Consider the following 20,319-nt stretch of genomic DNA (forward strand, 5'->3'; position numbering starts at 1 on the left):
AAATCGGGGCTGTGGCTGAACTAAGCAGGCTTGCAGTTTGCCTGCCTGTAGGCTCCCATGCCTGCTTTGCCTTCCCACAGAGTTTGTACATTTACTTAGTGAATTTGGTCAGGGAACCAATCCAGTTAAAACTAAGACTGTGAATCTATAAGGAGCTGAACCTGCCTTATGGGGGAGCAATAAGATGAAATCTCTCTATCTTGAGAGGGGTTTTCTGATTCTTAAATTATGTCATTAGGCATTGTCAAACTATAATATAACATTTTCTTTTCTCTTCCTGACTGATTTGATTGATCTTTCAGCCACCCAGATGGATGCAGTGGCACAAGGAAAATGTGCTATGGGAAGTGGAAATGATCAGGGACGTAAGGGCAATGCTGTTTTAAAATCCTGGTTACAACACTGGTAAAATTACTGGATTTCCAGTGGTCTTCATGGAATTATACTGAATAATGAGACTGCCACAGTTACATCTTGAGACTGTTTTGTTTTGTGCGAGTACGTTATTGTGAAAAAATAAGTTACAGAGGTCTTAAATTCTTAACACTTGGAAAGCAACTGGGTGTTGTTAGCAATAGTGTGGCCAGTGGACCAAGGAAAAGGATTATTCCCTTCTGTTCAGCTCATATGAGACAGCATTTAGGATGCTGTGTCCAGCTTTGGGCTGAGTGGTACAAGAAAGGCATTGACATTCCTTGCCAAGCCCAATGGAGGGTCACCAAGGTTGTTACGAGGCTGAACTATGTGATGTGCAGAGAGTTTGAGAGATCTTGGTTAGCTCAGCCTGAACAAGAGAGGGCAAAAAGGAGCACTTAACTGCTACAACCTCTCCTGCTTTGGAGACCATGGAGAGGATGGAACTAGGCTCTTGTCAGAGCTGCACAGGGACTGCAGGGGAAACAATAAACACAAGTTGAAAAGTGGGAAATTCTGATTAGGTGTAAGGATAAAAACCTATAAGGTGAGGTTTGCCAGGCATTGAGACAGCACCCCAAAGAGGCTGTGAAATGTCCGATCTTTGGAGAGGTTTGGAACTCTACTGGTTAAGTCCTGGAGCCACTTGATGTAACTGGACCTGCTTTGTGCAGGAGGTTGGGTTACATGACCCCTGGAGGTTCCAATCTCTGCGATTCCATGAAGAATTTAGTTTGAAATTTGAAGATAGATAAACATTATCATATGAGATCGTGCTTAATTGCCATTAATTACGGAAATGGAATCACATTCAGTTTGTGCCTCTTTTTAGGTTTTGCTCTGTAGTCCGTGTAAGGCCAAAGAAATGGTACCCAAAGTTACCCCTGTTGTCCAGTTCATGACACTAGGACATGGCTTAGAGTAGGTGTTGGTTATTCCTGTATTCTCATTTAATTTAACCTGCAAATGGTTTCTTGTTTTTAGTAGGTACACTAAAATCTGTAAACCATTAGGGCAATAAATAAGCACAGCTGACAGATGTTAACAAGAATTAATCTGTAAAGAATAGTCCAGAAAAACTATTAATACATAGTTTATAAATGTTTAATTACCTATTATTGGACTCTGAAAGGGACAGTGTCTCTGAAGTAAGCCTTGGTAAAATTAGTGTTCAGTGAAATGGCTGTAAATACAGTGCTGCTGCAGTTATTACCAGAATTTAAGCGGGTCATTAGTTGGCAATTCAAATAGTTAAGAATAAATAACTCAAAGTTTGGAATTGCTTAATTTCACACTTAGTAGTAGTTGGTTTCAGCTTTCCTTCTGGGGCCAAATTCCATGATTCTCCTCCCTTCAGGAGAAGGCAGGAGAATCATGGAATTTTTTTTAATCAGAAGTAATAATTCTGCAGTTATAAATTCAAAATTCTACCCCTAATATATACAACTTTAATTCCTCCATTGTTCTTTTCTATTTGACTAAAAGTTTCTGAATGCTTTGCTTTTAGCAGACAGTGTACAACTATTATATGATGATTTCTGTCTGTGGTTTATTAGCTAAGTTTGACTTAGCTTAGCTTGTCTGGTCCACATATCCACCACAAACAAAATTGCAAAAAATCCACCACCCTTGAAAATGAAAAACATCCTGAAAAAGCAAATCATCCTAAGAGTAGAAATCTACTTAAACAGAGATAATTATACTACTGAGCTGCTAGAGTATTGCCTTTGCTGCAGTGGGGATCAGTTAATGTAAAAAATTAAGGGGTTTAAAATAACTTTTAATAATCATATTCTGGGTTTTGAGAAAATGAGGTATATTTTTAAAATTCATAATTTTACATGTATAGAAATTATTTATATATTGATATCTTAATACTAGATTTGATACATAAAATCATGTAGCTATTTTAGTAATGTTGGACTATAAAAGTTAGTAAAGCATATTAGGTAATATTTTAGCACTAAATGCTTTAATAAGGTGTCAGACTCTTAATTACATTGGTACACAGTCCAAGGAAACAACTGGTTTTTTTTTACCAAACTCTGTATCTTGTATCTTTTATCTTTTGGATTTGTAATACCATTGTGGTGTGGCTTGTAAAAGTGTTTAGAGGTTTTAAAGAGCAAAGCTTAGCACGCAGGTTTCATTATTGATAAACATTAAAGTTTTAAGATCCAACAGGAAATACTATGTATTCTTAGGATTATAATCTTTACTAGTCTGCGTGGTCATAAATTATAAATGTCTCCTGAAATATTGATCAATTCCATTAGAATCAGAAGGCCTTGTGAGTATTGGGCTACAGGTTGATACCATCACTACATTAGCTTAAAGCCAATATCAGTGTCATTCACAAAGCTCAAATTCAATCTTGATGCGCATGTGGTTTGTTATGAGAAAGGTATTGGGAAGAAATATCACACAGTGTAAAAGCCCTTTCCACTGGGCTTTGTTTGAAAACACAGCAATTTTTATTTCAGTTGCTTAACTGTTTACTTAGGCTAATTGCTGTTAATGTTCTAAAACCAAACTGCACAGGTGCCAAACAAATTTTAGGTGTATAAAAAAATGTTATCAAGTGCTTTCTGATGTATTCCATTGGGAAGGAATAAGTGCAATTATTTTAGATAGTTTCAAGAGGTGCACATACCTCTTAAAAACTGGAAACATTATGAGGAGTCTGCACTTAAAAAGGGTCTGAAATTTATTTAATCTTTCAGTAAAGAGCTAGCTCTATCAGATGAGTTTAGTTTTACCAAATGTGTAATTGTATAGCTTAATATCTCATGCCAAGTCACAGACAACTTGTTAATTTTTTTGCAATTAATTACTTGTGAGAAAACTTTTTTTTTTCAAGAAAACATATTGGAAAGTTTATTATGCTTAGTTAATTTAGGATACTAAACCCCTGCTTTTCCATTGCAAAAGAGTGGCTGCAGTTGTCAGTCTTTGCATGTAATCTCTTATATGCCAAAAATTTTTATAGCTGCTTGAAGAATGGTTGTTAGTTCTGCAAATATGTAAAGAAACAGAATTCCTTTCATCTTCTTTCCTTGGTGTTTATTGAGGCATGGGGTCTTGAGAACTGAACTCTTTAGAGGTAAGATTTGGATAGACTGGATAGAATCTGGGCACTGAGGAGGCCTGAGATGCACAGTTTAAACTAAGAGTATATAAAATAACATCTGCTAGTTTATCTTCTTCTGCTGCAGGCAGGTTATTCCACAAGTTCTAATATCTGTAATGTATTACTGACAAGTTTCCTACAACAGGGTTGTGTTGCTGTTGATTCTTGGTGATAAAAGATATATTTAAAAATGATAAGATAGGCTTGTTATCCAACTTTTTGTTAACTTATTTTCTACCAAATCATACTAAATAAAAAAATGCTATAGAGTACAATTTTCAGATCCTTTTGGATTAGCTATTTCATGAAATAACTTAGAATAAATTTCTGTGTGAAATCAGATTAAAATTGGGATATTATGTTGTATAGTTTACTTAAAAAAAAGTCTATTGCCAGTTGTAGACTGGACTGATAGATTGAATGTGTCAGTGACAAACAGTCTTGCACTGTGTTTTGAAGAGATTTAAAAAACCTTTCTTATAGTTGTATACGTAAAAATTGTACAATTTTTTTGACTCTCGTGTTTCGTACTTTAAATTTTCTCTGAAGGATACTGCAGAACTTGCAACTATAAGGAATGAGACTCCAGGCAGAGCTGGTGGGTTCAGGAGTGTGTAAGTACTGGAGTTGATCAGGGCATTAATTTTGGAACAGTTCCAGACAAGGAAACTTGAATGCCTGTGGAGGAGCCTTGGGGACAGTTGCATATTGAGGGAAACCTTGCTTTGATCAAGTTTTGTGTATATTTAAATTCTTCAAATTCCAACCTGATCTTATCTCTGGAAGGTTATTCCTTCCTTTTCTTTGCCTTTAGACCTTAATTTCTTTGGCATTGCTAGATACTAGGCTTCTTTTCAGTGTCCTGGAGGTATGTACAATTTGAAAGAATTACATGAATAGCCAAGAACCAGAGCCTACATTTGGTTTAGATTTACATTAGATTTAAAATGAAACAGAATTCAAATGTAAATACTTTCCAAATACTCTTCAAAGATGGAATTGACTGGTGCTCTTGATAATTTAAAACTGGGAAGGTTTGCTAATATTAATTTACATTCTTCAATTAATTCACAAATTATGTTCTTGCATTTAATTCATACAGGTGTCTAGCATTTCTAGTAATCACTATATGTTATAATTTAGTTTATTGTAAATGAAAAACACCTCTCAGTGAATTCTGCAAGAATTTCACAAATTCTAGATGTGCTTTCCTGACATAAGGGAGAGAAAACAAATTATTGGCTGTGTTTTTCACTTGTCTTGTTTCAGTAGCACTGGTTCTACCTATTTTTGTTTAATGTGGTAAATGAAGTGTGCCAGTGTCCAGTATGCTACTTTATAATGATGGCTTTGTTTTCAAGTGTTTTCCTCTGTTACACTTGGAAGAGAAGTATAGAGAGATACCTATGCAGATGGCGAGAGGGGAACTTGAGTATCACGTCTAAATCTGATGTGCTGAGGGGCATGTGTTCCTGCTCTCTGAAGTGCTTCTAAAACTTTGTTAAAACACAGAGAGGTGATACTAGGTAGATTAAAAAAGAAACCCCAAACATAGTGAGAGATTGCAATGGTACTTGCTGTCTGCAATTCTATCTAACTCCTCTTGGTTTGCAGCAGTATGCCCTTACTTAGTAATCCTGTGCTCAGATTTTAATAACTAAAATTGATCAGAGGTGATCGGACAGATCCACTCCTCCAATAAAACAGTTGTAAAAGACCATGTCCTTTAAAGTACTTTTCACGTTTTATTTTACCTGCTGCTGGAAAAGTTGCTTTATGGGGCAACATTGAAAGAAAAATGTGAATGGCAAAATCCCCGCTTCTTGTCTTTATGTGGAGATGGAAGCTGTGCTCCCTAGGGAGGGAAAAGGAATATTTGTAGGATTTTTAATCAGTCAACTTCCTTGCCTCAGATGTCTTCTGGGATCTGTGTTTCCCAGACTTCCTTCAAAAAATGGCCTGTTATTTGTCTAAAAGAAGAATGCTGTTTTAAAGACTTTCAACTCTACACCAGTTTCAGCTATGAATGGAATTAGGAATAGGGTTTGCTTTGCAGCTTTATTGGTACAAAGGCTTCCTTCCGAGTTTGGTTCTTGCATAATGGAGACTTGCATCCCCTTCTCTGTCCTTGTAGAAAGAATTTATTTCTTTTTGAAGTGGGAAGGGAAGGACACAATATTATGCAGCACAAAAATTTCACTTGAGGCTCTTCTTAGCAAATTTAATGAAAACCAGGAAGGCCTGAAAATTCGTTTGAAATGTATTTAGAGAAAAAGCCAGAACAATTAGATATAAATACTGGGTGGAGTGGTTATTCAATATATTGACTTTTTAATTGCTGGCTGTTATCCAGGTGGAGTTAGCTGTTAAACTTCCTTTGGTTTAATTACTTTAATTGTAGTAAGTGCTTAATTCTGCCCAGTACAGTGCCTGACTCCCTAGTTATTTTTCACAGTCTCATTTTTTTTTTCCAAATGAGAGGTGTCAAGTATTTATTATTACCAAAAAGTCAGTAGATTTTTTCCCCAAAGTTTTAAAGTAGCAAACTATAGAAATTTTTAGCTTTTGTGAGTGGGAAATATTTAAATTTGAGAAAGGACAATTCAGTAATTCAGTTTACTGTTCTCACTTCGAATTTTAGATGTACTTTGAGCTTTACTGCTCTAAATTAGAAATTTTTTTATTATTATTGGTATTTTTTCATGATTGGTGAGGTTTAGAGGTACAAAAGATGCCTTTAGATTTCTTTGTTTATGGATGTGTTTGCCTATTGGCTTCCCTGGGTATATTTTTGCATTTATGTTGGGTCCTTGGTTAAAAGATCCTTTTAACCAAGAATTATTTTTTTTTGTTTCTTTTATAACATCTAAATTAATGAAGGCTGAAATAATAAAAGAGAAATCAGAATAATGTTTTCTGGTACAAGGTGTGTGCACTTGTGCTTGGGTCTTTTGTGTCTGTTGCAGTTGTGAACTGGAAGGAGGAGTCATACCCTTGCAGTAAGACTGAATTTGAGCAGATTTGCTCAAATAGTGGGAGTTGTTCCTCTTGCCTCTGTCAGGTGTCTGACTGAGCTGCTTGTATCAGCTCTGCATGTTAGTAAAAGATCTCAGGAGCCACATCTGTCTCTCCCTCATGACCTAAAAGTGATCCTGCACTTAACTGCTCAAAGTTTGTCATCTGAATCAAACCCCAGATACCAGCAGTGTGTGCACACATGTGTGCACGTGATCTATATGTTGAGGTAGAACTGCTGGGATGGCAAGGCTTTCAAATTGCCAGAATAAAACAGGTCATTGCTGAATATTACCTAGAAGTACTATTCATGCAGAGTTCAAAGCACTGATGGTCTTTGATAACTTCTTACAAAAGTTGGATATATGGTCTCATATATTGAGTTGTTCTTGTCACTGTCTTACACGGGAATTTCCTGAAGTTTAAGGTTGCCCTTCTTCAAAATATCTGACAGTCATAGAGTGGCTCTCTATGTTGGATAAATAAGTGCACAGTAATTTCTTAACTATAGCTACCTGTATTGATGGTTATTTAAAATGACAGAACCCATCGAAACTGGTCTTAGTGCTAGGATTTTATTAAGTGCTTGCAAGACCAATGTGCGCTGGTTGTGGCTGGAATAGAGTTAATTTTCTTCACAGTAACTGCTCTGGGGCTATGTGTGAGCTGCTGTGTAGTGCCTAGTTGCTGACTGGGTTTAAAGCTCAATAGTCTGTGGTTCTGCTCTCACAAATACAGTTTTCTACAACACTGAGGTAAGGTTAGAGCTTGGGAGAAAACGCTTCCTTTTTATTTCAATTTTTTAACCAAAAACTTGCTCAGGTTTAATAAAACTAAGTTATTTGGAAGAGTTTCATGAATAAATAGACTAGCAGCTAAATGAGAGTGAACAGATTTGGGAATAGGTCTACTAGGAACACGTTTTCTTCAGTGCTTTGGCGGGAAAAGGGCAGTTTCCTGATATTCTTTGAGTTTCCCCTGGCCTATAATCTAGTTGATTAGCAGCTTGACCATATATCTTGTTGCTGTGTGCTCTGAAGAGATAACACTAAAGACCATGTAGCTGTAAAAGTGGGTGGAACGAAATGGGAATTAGAGAGGGAGATAGTTTAAAAAAAGAATAAATTAATTGAAGGTATGGGTTCAGCTACATATGCGTGGTATTCCTGTAAAGTTAACTGAAAGACCGTGTCAGTGTTGCTGCCACAGTTCTGCTCTCTGTCGGTACAGAGACTGCAATCCTGACCTGAAGTGGGAGGGAGCGTGGTCTTCTCAGTCCTCTGACTTGCACAACGCCCGGGATGCGGCTGGGGCTGCCTGGCTCACCTCTGCCCTGTATCACAACTCCTGTACAGATTAGGTAGATCCTGTCCAGCCAAGATGGAGCGGAGAAGATAAAGATTGCTTTGTAAACAAACCTTCCCAAGCAAATAACCTGCTGGCTTCATGCTTCTGTCATTGCAGGTTGATTGATTTTGTTTGATCAATGTCTTTTAAATCCTAATGGTGGTATTTTTTCTGTATTCTCTTTAGATTGGAGCATATGATCAACAAATATGGGAAAAGTCAGTAGAGCAAAGAGAAATAAAGGTAATAATACAGCATTTCAACATTTATTTCTTTTGGTGGTTGTGTGCGCTCACGTAATTTACATTGTATGTGGTGGTATTTAATAGTGGTAAAGTAAAACTAGACTTCTGGAGTGTAACCAAATGTAACCAGTATACTATGCTCTATTTATTTTACATAATTAATAACTCTGCAGCATTTAATGTGATACACATTTTTGTATCTCAGTACATTTTTTTTTCTTTTCACTTATCTTAAACCAGGGCTTAGTTGTTTTATTACCTCTGTCTTTTCGCTTTTCTTTCTGATGAATTCTAATGTCAGTTATCTGAGCTCTCTTTGCTTTCAGTTAGTTACCTTATACCTGCAGTTTACTTTTCCTCCTTTATGATGCTGTCATTGTTTTGTACAGTTTATTAGACTGGTAAGTACCTCAGGCTTTGTTTCTCTGAACAAGCAAGTTAACAGTGTTCTGTGCATTTTGGTTTAACTAACAGTGCCATCAGTGTCTGCCACATTGCTAAATTGCTTTGGAGAAAATTGATGCTATATAAGATAGTTCTATGGGTTGTATATTATGTCATACTCTGTGGTGTTAATTCAGTTAACGTTTCCTCGCAATTAACCTTTTTTTGCTCAAACACTGCATGCAAGAAGTATGGTACTGCTGCACAAATTTCAACATGTTGCTAATACTTAACATCAGTAAAAGGTGCATTGCTTCAGTCTCCCTGGAGGTGGGTTTTTTCCTGCCGCAGTCCTTAAATAGCTAAATAAAACATGCAGGGGGATGTGCTTGCCTTCTGTGGAAACCTGAGCTACAGAATTCCCTGATTTCTGTACAGAAATACACACATTAAATCAGACCCAAAGGTGTTTCAGCCCCGTGGCTGAGCCCAAGGGTGCCTGAAGAGTCCTTCCCATGGTCATGAAAGCCAGTCACAGCTATGACAGGAGTTCTTGTAACTGCTGTGTAATAGCACATCATTCAAATAATTATTGCAAATATTGCCCTGTGCTTAATCTATATCCATCTCGTTTGGCTCAGGAGTACAATAACTAACAAACTACTGATGGTGTCTGTATCAGTTTGTATTGATTGAGTTTCATGCAATACAGATAACAGTGAGGCACACGGCCAAGTTTAGGCATTGCACATTAGTGCTTTAATCCCAAAGCTCCTACAGTACTTTGATATTTATGAATATATCTAATATATGTGTATATTATATAATCATATAATAATTTATAAACTAACTTTACTAAAAATCTGAAAACTTCTTATTTTTAGTAGAAAATCTGTTTCTCTTACTATAAACTGATAATTTAGTTAGAACTATAATAGAATCTATTAAGACTAATTTTAAAAGGACTTTTACAATAATAGCACCTACTTTTAAGTATTTTTTATTTAAACTTTTTTTTTCCTATTACTTAGCTGAAATGTGTTTGGTGCTGAATAGAAATTATATGAACCAACTGGATAGGTCTGAGCATTATGAAACACTATGAATATTTTTTAAAAATAATCTTAGTTTGAAACACTGCTGTTTTCCATATATATATTACAGATATTTGTGATGCATTAAGAGAGTGGAGAAATTGCATCTGCATAAATGGAATTCTTTCACTGTATGTGGCAAAAAGTACAAGAACCAACTCAGTGTAGTCTGTGGACACTGAAAACATTTGCAGTTTGACTAATGGAATTTTTAAGGAATGAGTCACCATTTCTTTTCCCATGAAAGTTGCATCAAGTTATACACTTGACTTATTTTTTTCAGAATTCTTTCTTTAAAATGAAAACATAATTTTAGCCACAGTGGTACATTTTTCCAAGGATTATGTGTATTTTTCTAGGGGATTATTTCTTCTAAGAGGCACATCTTTATTTAGACTTCCAAGAAAGATCTTGTGGCCTGTAAGCACTAACACATTTGAAAATTATTATATCATTCAGCATTTTCTTTTTAAGCTTCAGATCTTTTTATGAAATGGAATGGCTCGCTTATGCAAAATTTCACAAGAATCTGTAGCTGATTCTAGATTATAATTTCTAATTCTAATTATGGGCTTCTTTTCTCATTCTGCATAAAGTTACTGCAGTTTTGGGACTGCTGTTCTGTAAAAATTTTGCATACTAAGGTCTTTGCAGTGCCTAAGTCTACAGTACAACTGGTTTCTGTATTAGTCATTCTCAGAGTGCATTTTGTCTGACCCATGTTTCAGTTCTGTGTATTAATTTTGTTTTGTTTCAAACAAACTCCCATTTTTCTAATAGACACATCAGGTAATGACTACATATCTAGCTCATTGTAAACAGTTTGATTTTTTAATTTTATCTTTATTTCAGCATGAAAATAAATCCAGTTGAATTTTGATGTGAGAAATACTTTGAGCTGCATTCAGTTGAACATTTTGCTTGATATTGTTTGTATAAAGATTAACATTTCCAGATTTCACTGATCTGTCTCTCGTTGATAATAACTTCATTTTTATGCTTTCATCTATATTTAATATTTACATTTAAGTAATAAGTGGTTTTACATGTGAATGAAATAGGGCAGTGGTAGAAATGTACAACTTGCCAGTGAATGTAACTGCTTTTTGAATGAAAACAGTTAAATGACTTTCATAACATTTCCATTTGTATCCTAAATATTTTTTGAAATATTTTATTTTACTCTGCATGAATTGTACTCTGTGGTTTCCTTATTGGCTAATGTGACCAAGAGTCTAATCTAAAGGGAGCAGAATAAACTCACAACTGTCTCTGAGACTTGAGAGTACAGCATCACATTTTAACATTAAAAGCAAACTTGAAAGCTTTGCAAGAGAGTTTGGTTCTTCAGTGATGGAAGATGCTGTTTCTAAAAGACAAAATAAACTTGCCTTTCTTCCTGCTGCTTTCCTATTGTGTGGGATTTTTCCCCTCCTTTTAATTGGCTAATTTATATTCACTATGAAGAAAAAATTCAATACTTGTCTAGAATTTGGATTTCTGAGAACTTGCTGATTAGTGGCTCCTGCATTGCAACGTGATTTGCTGTCTAGGTTTGGAATTAAAGAGTTGCAATGTAAGCATTTTGTGGAGTTTCGTTAGACATCTAAGGAGAAAAGAGATTCAGGAATGTAATTTGTTGCAAAAGTTCTGAAAACCTAATAGACGTGTATTACTAATTCTTGCAAGTGTGTACATACTTTGTCTGCATAATGCCAAGCTATGGGAGATGAGTTCTCAGTGCGTAACTGTGTTTGAAAAATTGCCTCATGGGTCAGTAATTGGTTGGGTTTTTTTTAGCTTGTAAAGTGTTTAAAAGGCATCTATTATGCATTGTTCCTTGGAATGTTTAATTTCTAGATTTTAAATCTATGAAGTTGACATATTTGTCTGAATTTTCAGTAGCAGTGTAGGTTAAATACAATTACTGACCACATAGATATTTTTGTCTTTTTTAATGTGTGTTATCTGCATGAATGTGTTTTGATAGTATTTGTCTTTTGCAGGGTTTGAGAAACAAACCAAAGAAAACAGGGCATGTGAAACCAGACCTCATAGATGTTGATCTTGTAAGAGGTAGGTCTGAGCTAGAAAAAGCTGCATTTCTCAGTATAATAATAACAGCCATTCTGTGTCTTATAACAAGAGTGTATTAGTAAGTTTAAAATAACCCCAAGCAAACCAAAACACAGCAACCCTATATAACCCTTCTCTGAAGTGGGTGGATAGGAAATATTGGTGAATTATGAAGTCTAGATTAAACTGAAGGCTTAAGAATTTGATCTAAATTTTGCTGTATAGAGTTAGATTTTGGAAAAAAACCCAAAACTTGTGCATTATCATGGATAAACATTTAAAAATTTTTAGTTCAGAAATCTCCAATTACTAGGCACTCAAACTTCTTCCAAATCTTCTGACATCTAGAGGAAAGGTTATGTTGAAGTTTCTGCAAAATAGAAATTGTACAGGCCACGACTGTTTCTTGCCTGTTTTAAATAACAAAATAGCAATAGAAGGTTAGATAATATAAGATTTTTCATCCCTTAACTGTCCTATAGTAAGTCTGGGCAATATGAGCAGCTTTTCCCCTGCATCCCTTAGTGAGTCCCACCTGCCCAGACAGCATCTCCTTCTCCTCTGAAAGGTGACTTGGAGAGCTATTCCCAGAGACTCATTGTGAGTGTTTCACACTTGGACAGTGGGGTTGATGGCTCTTCTGGGACAGCCCTGGGAGGGGCCTGGTCATGGTGTTTGTTCCATGGTTTGGATTTCCACCTGCTTTTTTGCCTCTGTCCTAATCTGGGCGTGGGGATATGGACCTGAGATGAGCTGATGGTTCCAATGATGGGTCCAGAAAAACTCCAAAAGGGTATTACTTGAACTCCCCCTCCTGTCATTATCTCTTTTAACATCTGTGAGTGTGCAATATTACAATATAACCTTTTAAAAATGGGAATGTGAGAGAAAGAAACAAAATCAAATAACATTTGAACTTTAAAGTATGATGATGTAAGTGAATAACATTTAAATGACTGCTCTGCGTGGATGTCTAAGTTGGCATTAAAGCAATTTCAGTGCTGGCAGTGTTTTACCTGTGGCAGCACAGAGCTCACTAATACCAGTTCTGCTGGTAAATGAGGTGGGAATGGCATAGAAGCATGCAGTAGTTGCCATTTCCAATCAATAACTTGGCATAATTTAAGTCACATCCCCATTAAGTAAATGTTACACACTTTTCTAGCTGGGAATTTGCAGGAAGAAAAAGAAATGGAGAGAAAGGACATTTCAATGAGAGAGATGAAAAATGGTGTGGAAGGAGAGACAAAAATATTCTTTGGGTGGCTTCCCTGCTCCTGAGGCTAGTCCTCAGTTGGACAGATCCACTTCAGTGCTTCTCAACCTTATTCCATTTTCCCAAATGACATGACTGGAGCAATTTACAGATGTTGATATTTTAGATCCCTTTGCTGTGTTGGAAAGGGCTCTGCTGTGCATGCATGGACATATAGTTTTCATAAGACTTCTTATTGTTTAATAACAAGTTTCTGATACCTCTATGAAAAAGCAATTTTTAGTAATTTATTTAAAAATAATTTTGACATAGTAAGAAATGCCAATGCTTTGTTATTCAAACATTCCAAAATACAGGAATTTTTGGAAATTCCTGATAATGGCAGCCAAGAGGGCACCAACAATTTATGCCGATTTTGGATGGAGGAGATAGTTATTTAAAGGAACAATTATTAAACACAATTATTTGAACAAATCTCGTACTTCCACCATTTCACTATCTTAACTACTCTGCTAGAGTAGAGTTTTTGTACAACTAGATGTTTTTTATTAGCCGTAAGAATGAAATAAATCTAAATTTCTTTTTTTTTTTTTTTTTAAGGATCTGCTTTTGCTAAAGCAAAACCTGAAAGTCCTTGGACATCTTTGACCCGCAAAGGAATCGTGAGAGTTGTTTTCTTTCCGTTCTTCTACAGGTGGTGGCTACAAGTGACATCACGGGTCATTTTTTTCTGGCTGCTTGTTCTTTACCTTCTCCAAGGTAGAGTTGGATTACAGCATCAGCTTCAACTGAATGCCTTATTTTAACTGTATGGAAGCTGCAGTATGCTACTTGGTTCACGTTATGCTGTTAAGATTCATTCCAATATTTTCTGTCTCTTCATTAACATTTCTTTTACATATATATTAGGGACAAAATGAAAAATGTAAGGATCTCCTCACAGACTGTCTTCAGCATTTAGCACACATTAGTTTGTCACCTCTGTGTATAATTTAGGTTTTCAGGCCTATCTAATTTAGTTCAGGACTGAGCAATATTGAAGAAACTTTTGGCTTAGGGAGTGTATCTTGCCTTCGATTTTTGGTGTGTCTGGTTCTTGTGCAGATCAAGAGCTCTGATCAAGAAACAAGCAAGGCCAAGCCTGCCAAGGTGTGTGCAGCTTGTGCAGCCTCATAGGGTGATCTGATGGACCAGTTTCCAGTGGTCCTTCCACATGTTATTTTGTTACATGAGAGGCAGTGACCTTCTAACTTACTTCAGTCTGACCTCAGCTGTGCTCCTGAATGACTGGCAAATGAGGGACTTACTGTCCTCTGTGCTTCTGCTGTTTTTCCTACTGCAATGGGGAGACTGTGCATCTTAATTTTATGTTTCCTAGATTATAGAAGGGCTATTGGGAAACTGTTAACAAACAGAATGGAGTTCACAACTTTTGGGATGTTCAGTATTGTGTTCGAGCAATCTGACTTTGTGATTCTCTTAAATATATGTAATATATAAGAAGAAAACTAGAAAGGAAGAAATGTAATGGAGTGAGTCAGTATCTAAAAGGGTGAAGAATAAGTGTTTCAGAAGTAGGTACAACAGAAATGGAACAGAAGGTTAATGAAAGTTGGGAGCAACTTAAGTACCCTGAGAAGCTAAATGACTAATAGATTTTCCACTGAAATCAATTAAGATGCAATATTATGTTTTTAATTTTGCCATCTGTCCTTTCAGTTGTGAATCACTATATCATTTGGAAATTTTAATTAAAAAAGATAGGGACTTTAAAAAAAAAAATGACAGTACCTCATCTGGTGATGTTAGCAGCTATAAAATTATTTTCATAGTGCCAGTGCCTCAAGACCTGCAATGCTGGCAAATATTCATGTGACCTCTTATCAAAAGTCCTTCTTATCCTCATTTCTGAGATAGGTTCCTAAGAAGTATTGTTGCATACATTAGCATTTGTCTGTACTACAGTAAGAGATCTCATAGTGTTAATAATTTTAAACTCATTTGTAGTAATATAGGTAGTAAAAGACAGAAATTGTAGTTAGTTACTATGTTCATAGGTGTCTTATTCTGAGAAACAGTAATTTTTTATATTCTTATTGGGAAATTTATTTTAAAAATATATGGAGTTTTCATAAGACTCTAAAAGTAGCAAAATAGTAAGACAATGCAGATTCTGAGTGCAAGCAAGTTTTTAGGACATTAATTACAGAGCTATCTTATAATTAATGCTTTCCCCCCTCAGATTTCTTGAGATCTGTGATTTACTAAGTTATGATTGGAATGCATCAGTTCCCTAACCCATATAGCCTATAACATGATGAAGTATTTCTGATATTTCTGAGGTTGTGAATTAACAAATAAAATAATTAATTGTATTCCATATCACTCTATAAACTATTTTAAATACTTGATATCTAAACTGTGCTGAATTAGCTGCAGAGTTTTTGATAGTTTTTGAAATAAATTAAAAGAACATGGAAATGAAATTAAATTGACAGATTTACTTATTGGAAACTATTTAAAACACACTCCATCCCACCCCCCCCAAGCACTGTGCTCAGTTACTGATTTTAACAAGATTGGCAAGGCAGCACCAAAACGTCAAGAATCTATGATGGAAAAGTAAGAAAAGAAATTTCAAATTCCAGCAGCCATAATTCTACCCTGAATCTGGATTTTGTATTGTAACTTGGACTTTCTGTCATCATGACAGATTCTCACTGACATTGTTGTAAAATGGTCTGATTTTATTTTGTTTATATGTTCAGTTAAATTATTTTCTTTAATTGTGAAGTGTTTTCTATAGATTTATGAACTGCATTACTGCTTTAAAATTGATTAGGTTTAAGAGGATACTTGCTAGCATTTATGTAAGTCTGTAGAAAAAGCTCTTTCCTTGGCTGTACATTTAAACTCCAGGTTTATTTGCATTGGTTTCCTTTAGTGTAAAGTGCTTAGCACAATGTGTGATAAGAGAACTACAGACAAATGTTTTTTGTTCAAGGTCACACAACAGGCCAGTGACTTAAGGTAGAAGTAAAACCTTTTTCTTATGACTCCTTATCTATCTAATATATAATAGTACCTCATTTTTACTTTAAAAATGTTTTTATATTCTAATGGGAAAATCAAGAGTGAAAGTACAATGCATATCTCTATCATGTATTTCTTAAGTATGAAGCAAGAAACTTTAACAGTGATGTAATGGTTGTTTACTGTGGTGGTGAGATACATAAGTATGTATGCCTTTTTAAATTTGCTATTACAAGTATTTCAAAGCCTTAAATGCTCTAAAAATAAATGCTTGTTGGTCTTTGAAATGTATGATTGCTTTCTTTGAGACAACTTTTTGCTCAGTGTGATATAATTTCATTTGTGTCTGTTTCACAAAATAAACCACTGTTTTAGGAAAGTGGAAGTCGAAATACTATAAATATGTAAAGAAATAATTAAAAGTGCTGTGAGAAATCCTGTTCTGACCACTCCTACCTACCTGTTGGTAGGACCAATTCTTGGATAACCTGAAGGAGAGCATATTGACACACTGGGCACAAAGAAATTCTTGGATTTCCCTCCCCTCCCACTGAAAGATCAGGAGATTGGTAACATTTTCCTTAATCTGTGTGAAACGTTGTGGTGGGAGTCCCCAGTCTACAGATTCCTGTCTTCTGGAACATGATTTCTTCTAGACAGCTCTGCTTTGCTAAATGTCTATTAAGTAGCAGTAGTGAAGTTTAAAATTATTTTGTGTAGACCTACTCTTGCAAATCATTTCACATGGATCTCTGGAGCTCTGTGTTCTCAGAAGAATATGTTTATCCTAATTTTATGGTAGGAGTCAAAATTGACTACTTCTTTACACTTATACCTCATGAAGCTAATGTATGTGTGAGAATCTAGATAAGCTCATTTAGAAAGAGACAACATTATCTGTACCTTTTGCTATCTGTACCTTTTTTTTTTTATTTTTTAATAAGTTGGATTTCTCATAGATGCATACTGTCTTTCTGAGAAACCTCATGCAGCAAAAACTTATTCCACACGTAATAATAAAAGATACCCTGTGTGTTCTATGCAAGACTATTGTGCTTTAATTTAGGAAAAAGACTGAGGAGGAATTAGAAATAGTTTTTCCACAATCAAGAATATTTCAGTTGTTTCATATGTTCATTATGTTTTTAATACTGGTTACCTTGTGAAAGATTAGTTAATGAAAAACACATTGAATCTCTTTTTAGTGGAGAACATCACGTCCAGGTATCTGCTGTTAGGTGTGGCTTCATGTGATTTATTTTAGGTGTTTGAATGTGGCATGTAGCTTTGCATGTGGCTGCATTTTTTTCGATTAATTTCAGTAGAGAATTGGTGAAAACTATTGAACTTATACCATGTATTTCTTGAGCTAGGAGTAGGCCTAAGTTATGGGACTTTAACTTCTTAGTAGTACAAGAACAAAACCAAGTTCTCATGGTATGTGGTAGGAACATATAATTATTTCCCAGTTCTGTTTCTGAATTGTGTCTTGGAGTTTCTGTGCTTTTTGTTTTGGGCTTTTTTTTTTTTGATAGTTTCTCTCAGCTGATTTGTAGACACAGTACTCCAAGCCAGAGAGGCAGAGTGGCAAGGACATAGAATAAGCAGAAAAAGAGAGGGGTTACCTCTCCTGCCTGCCCCACACCTGGTGAATGTGTTCAGATTGACCTGGGGCCTGTAAAAATGTTTCTAAGTGGTCGGGCTGTGGGTACAGGAGAAAGAATAGCTGGATGGGTGTTGGCTGTATGTGGAAAGTGGTTATAGGGTTACAAAATTATTAGTTAGTGATGGAATTAGAAGCTCCTCCTTTTCCAACCACAAGTGCTAGTTAGAGTCCTGTCACTTCAGCTGAACTAGCTTGTAGTTTACATGCTTTGTCTCTGATCTTTCCTCACTGCTAAAAAATATACACACAAGTATATGTGAAATATATACTTGGTTGCTCTTACAAGTGGCTGTCTATCCAGATGGGCAATTTTGTCCCTTAACTGGAATATGGAGTTTAAAATACATTCTACTATACAGAGTTTCTAGTCTCAAGTCTCACTTAACTTGTTGGATTGTGCTGTGTCATTATAGGTGATCTAGAATTCCATTTGTTTAAGCTGCTTTTTGGTTTTTTCTCCTGCAAATGTTTCATTGTAATTTAAAGTTGTTTCATGACAGATATAGCTTTCCAAATGCTTTTCCCCACCTTCATTCTGCCACCTTTTTTTTTGAGCAATACCTATAATATAGTGTGAAATTAAAGATAGGTATTAAGACAGTAGGCAAGTGTTTAAACCTTTATTGCTCCTGGTTTTTAGCAATTAGGATTTCTCTCTCAGAATTACATGAGGTGATTTAAATGCAGGTAAAGGGCTAACTGACTGGTTTTGGTTTTAACAAAAGCCATATAACGAGTAGGCCATTTCAGGCATTTCAAATATTGAACTCAACTTCATTTCCCTTCTTTTCCAGTTGCTGCTGTAGTGCTATTCTATACAGCCCAAAGCCCACATAATATACCTCTGACTGAAGTCATTGGGCCGATATGGCTAATGTTGCTACTTGGGACTGTGCACTGTCAGATTGTTTCAACACGAACTCCTAAGCCACCTCCTAGCACAGGGGGTAAAAGAAGAAGGTATAGTCTGTGTTAAAGTACTTTATCATTTAGGATTGTTGAACTGCTGTAAAGAACATGCATGAAAAAAATGTAGGGGGTTATTTTGCAAGAGATGAGAAATTAGTGCTCTGTTTTTATTTGAAACTTTAAAATGGGTGCTTAACTGTGCTCTTTAACTTTTATGCATTGGCTAATTTATGCATAATTTTATTTGAATTTTAATGCATTGAATCTGAATTTTTGCCTCAAAACAGTTTCTATCTGAATAGAGTGACAATGTTTATATTACTGCAAATGTAGTTTTATAACTATGCAATACTGTCCAGTGATCTGTGGGAAGCATACATTAAAGGAGATGCTCTCTGAAGTGTAGAACCTTTCTTCCAAGTACTTCACTGACTGGTTTGCCACTGTGAGTTGTCCCATTAAAATGGGAAACCCTGCAGTAGTGAATTTTGTAGTCTAAGCCTCTGATGATGAAGTGAAATTTATTTTGTGTTTAAGTGTTATGATAATGTGCAATGTTTAGTTTTATTAAATGGAATTTATAAAATTTATACGATAAAACTTTAGCAAAATACTTTTGAAATCTTGCTTGTTTTTGCATGCTTAAACTGCTGAACACATTACAGAACTAGCAAATTGCACTTACAAAGCTACTTTCCAATTTTAATCTCTTTTGATGAAGGAAATTAAGGAAAGCAGCACATTTGGAAGTACATAGGGAAGGAGATGGCTCTAGTACCACAGATAACACACAGGAGGGAACAGTGCAGAGCTACGGTACAAGCACCTCTTGCAGTATTGGCGCTGTCTTCAGAGATATCTGGCATGCTGCTTTCTTTTTATCAGGGTTTGTATTTATTTAAGGCTACGTATGTGTTAGAGATGCACTATCCCTTTTCTAAATAAGTAAACATTGATGTAATGATTAAACTTCTATTGATCTAGTTTTTTGTTCTTAATAGCAAACTCATCTCAGTATTTGAAAATGTACTAATTGTTGTTTCTTGACTTTTGCAAATGCTGATGCAATAATTCTGAAAAAATATGGAATTATCATAGAATAATTTGTGTTGGAAGGAACCTTAAAGATCATCTGGTTCTATCCCCCCTGCCATGGTCGGGGACACCTTCCACTGGACCAAGTTCAAAGCCCCATTCATCCTGGCCTTGCACACTTCCAGGGATGGGGTATCCACAGCTTTGCTGGGCAACCTGTTCCAGTGCCTCAGCACCTCCACAGTAAATAATTTTTTCCTTATATATGAACCTGCCCTCTTTCAGTTTGAAGCCATTACCCATTGTCCTGTCTTTACATGCCCTTTTAAAAAGTCCCTCTCCAGCTCTCTTGTAGCCCTCTTTAGGACTGGAAGGTGCTGTAAGATCTCCCCAGAACCTTCTGTTCTCTGGGCTGAACAAACCCAACTCTCCCAGCCTGTCTTCATGGGACAGGTGCTCCACCCTCTGATCATCTTCTTGTCTCTCCTCTGGACTTACTCCAACAGATTGATGTCCTTCTCATGTTGAGGGCCCCAGAGCTTAGCACAGTACTCCAGGCAGGATCTCATGAGAGCAAGGTAGAGAATTAACTTTTATTTAATTAGGAGTACTCTGTGTGGGCTATCAGGAGCAAACCAGCTCAGTTTCTCAGTTCAACTCTTCAGTTTTACTTTATTACATTAGCTGCTTATTACTCGGAAAGAATGCTTATTGAACTCTGTCACTGTCATCAAATCACACACTTTTTCTGAAGG

General features: G+C 35.9%; 1 protein-coding gene across 5 annotated transcripts in view; it reads left to right on the top strand.

Annotated features, from left to right (window-relative positions):
- The window catches only part of PHTF2 (putative homeodomain transcription factor 2), a 64,598-nt gene that overhangs the window by 17,978 nt on the left and 26,301 nt on the right, over positions 1-20,319 (top strand). For 3 of the 5 annotated variants that reach the window (XM_018068089.2, XM_018068090.2, XM_008928883.3), the window contains 6 exons: positions 8,093-8,149; positions 8,541-8,552; positions 11,636-11,705; positions 13,522-13,680; positions 18,415-18,580; positions 19,251-19,415. In XM_018068089.2, the coding sequence (XP_017923578.1) occupies positions 8,093-8,149; positions 8,541-8,552; positions 11,636-11,705; positions 13,522-13,680; positions 18,415-18,580; positions 19,251-19,415 (629 nt within the window). The remainder of the gene's footprint in view (positions 1-8,092; positions 8,150-8,540; positions 8,553-11,635; positions 11,706-13,521; positions 13,681-18,414; positions 18,581-19,250; positions 19,416-20,319) is intronic. The other 2 variants (XM_018068092.2, XM_018068091.2) reach the window with 2 other exon arrangements.

This window comes from Manacus vitellinus, unplaced genomic scaffold (assembly GCF_001715985.3).
Source record: "Manacus vitellinus isolate BGI_N305 unplaced genomic scaffold, ASM171598v3 scaffold_13_pilon, whole genome shotgun sequence".
Taxonomy (NCBI): Eukaryota; Metazoa; Chordata; class Aves; order Passeriformes; family Pipridae; genus Manacus; species Manacus vitellinus.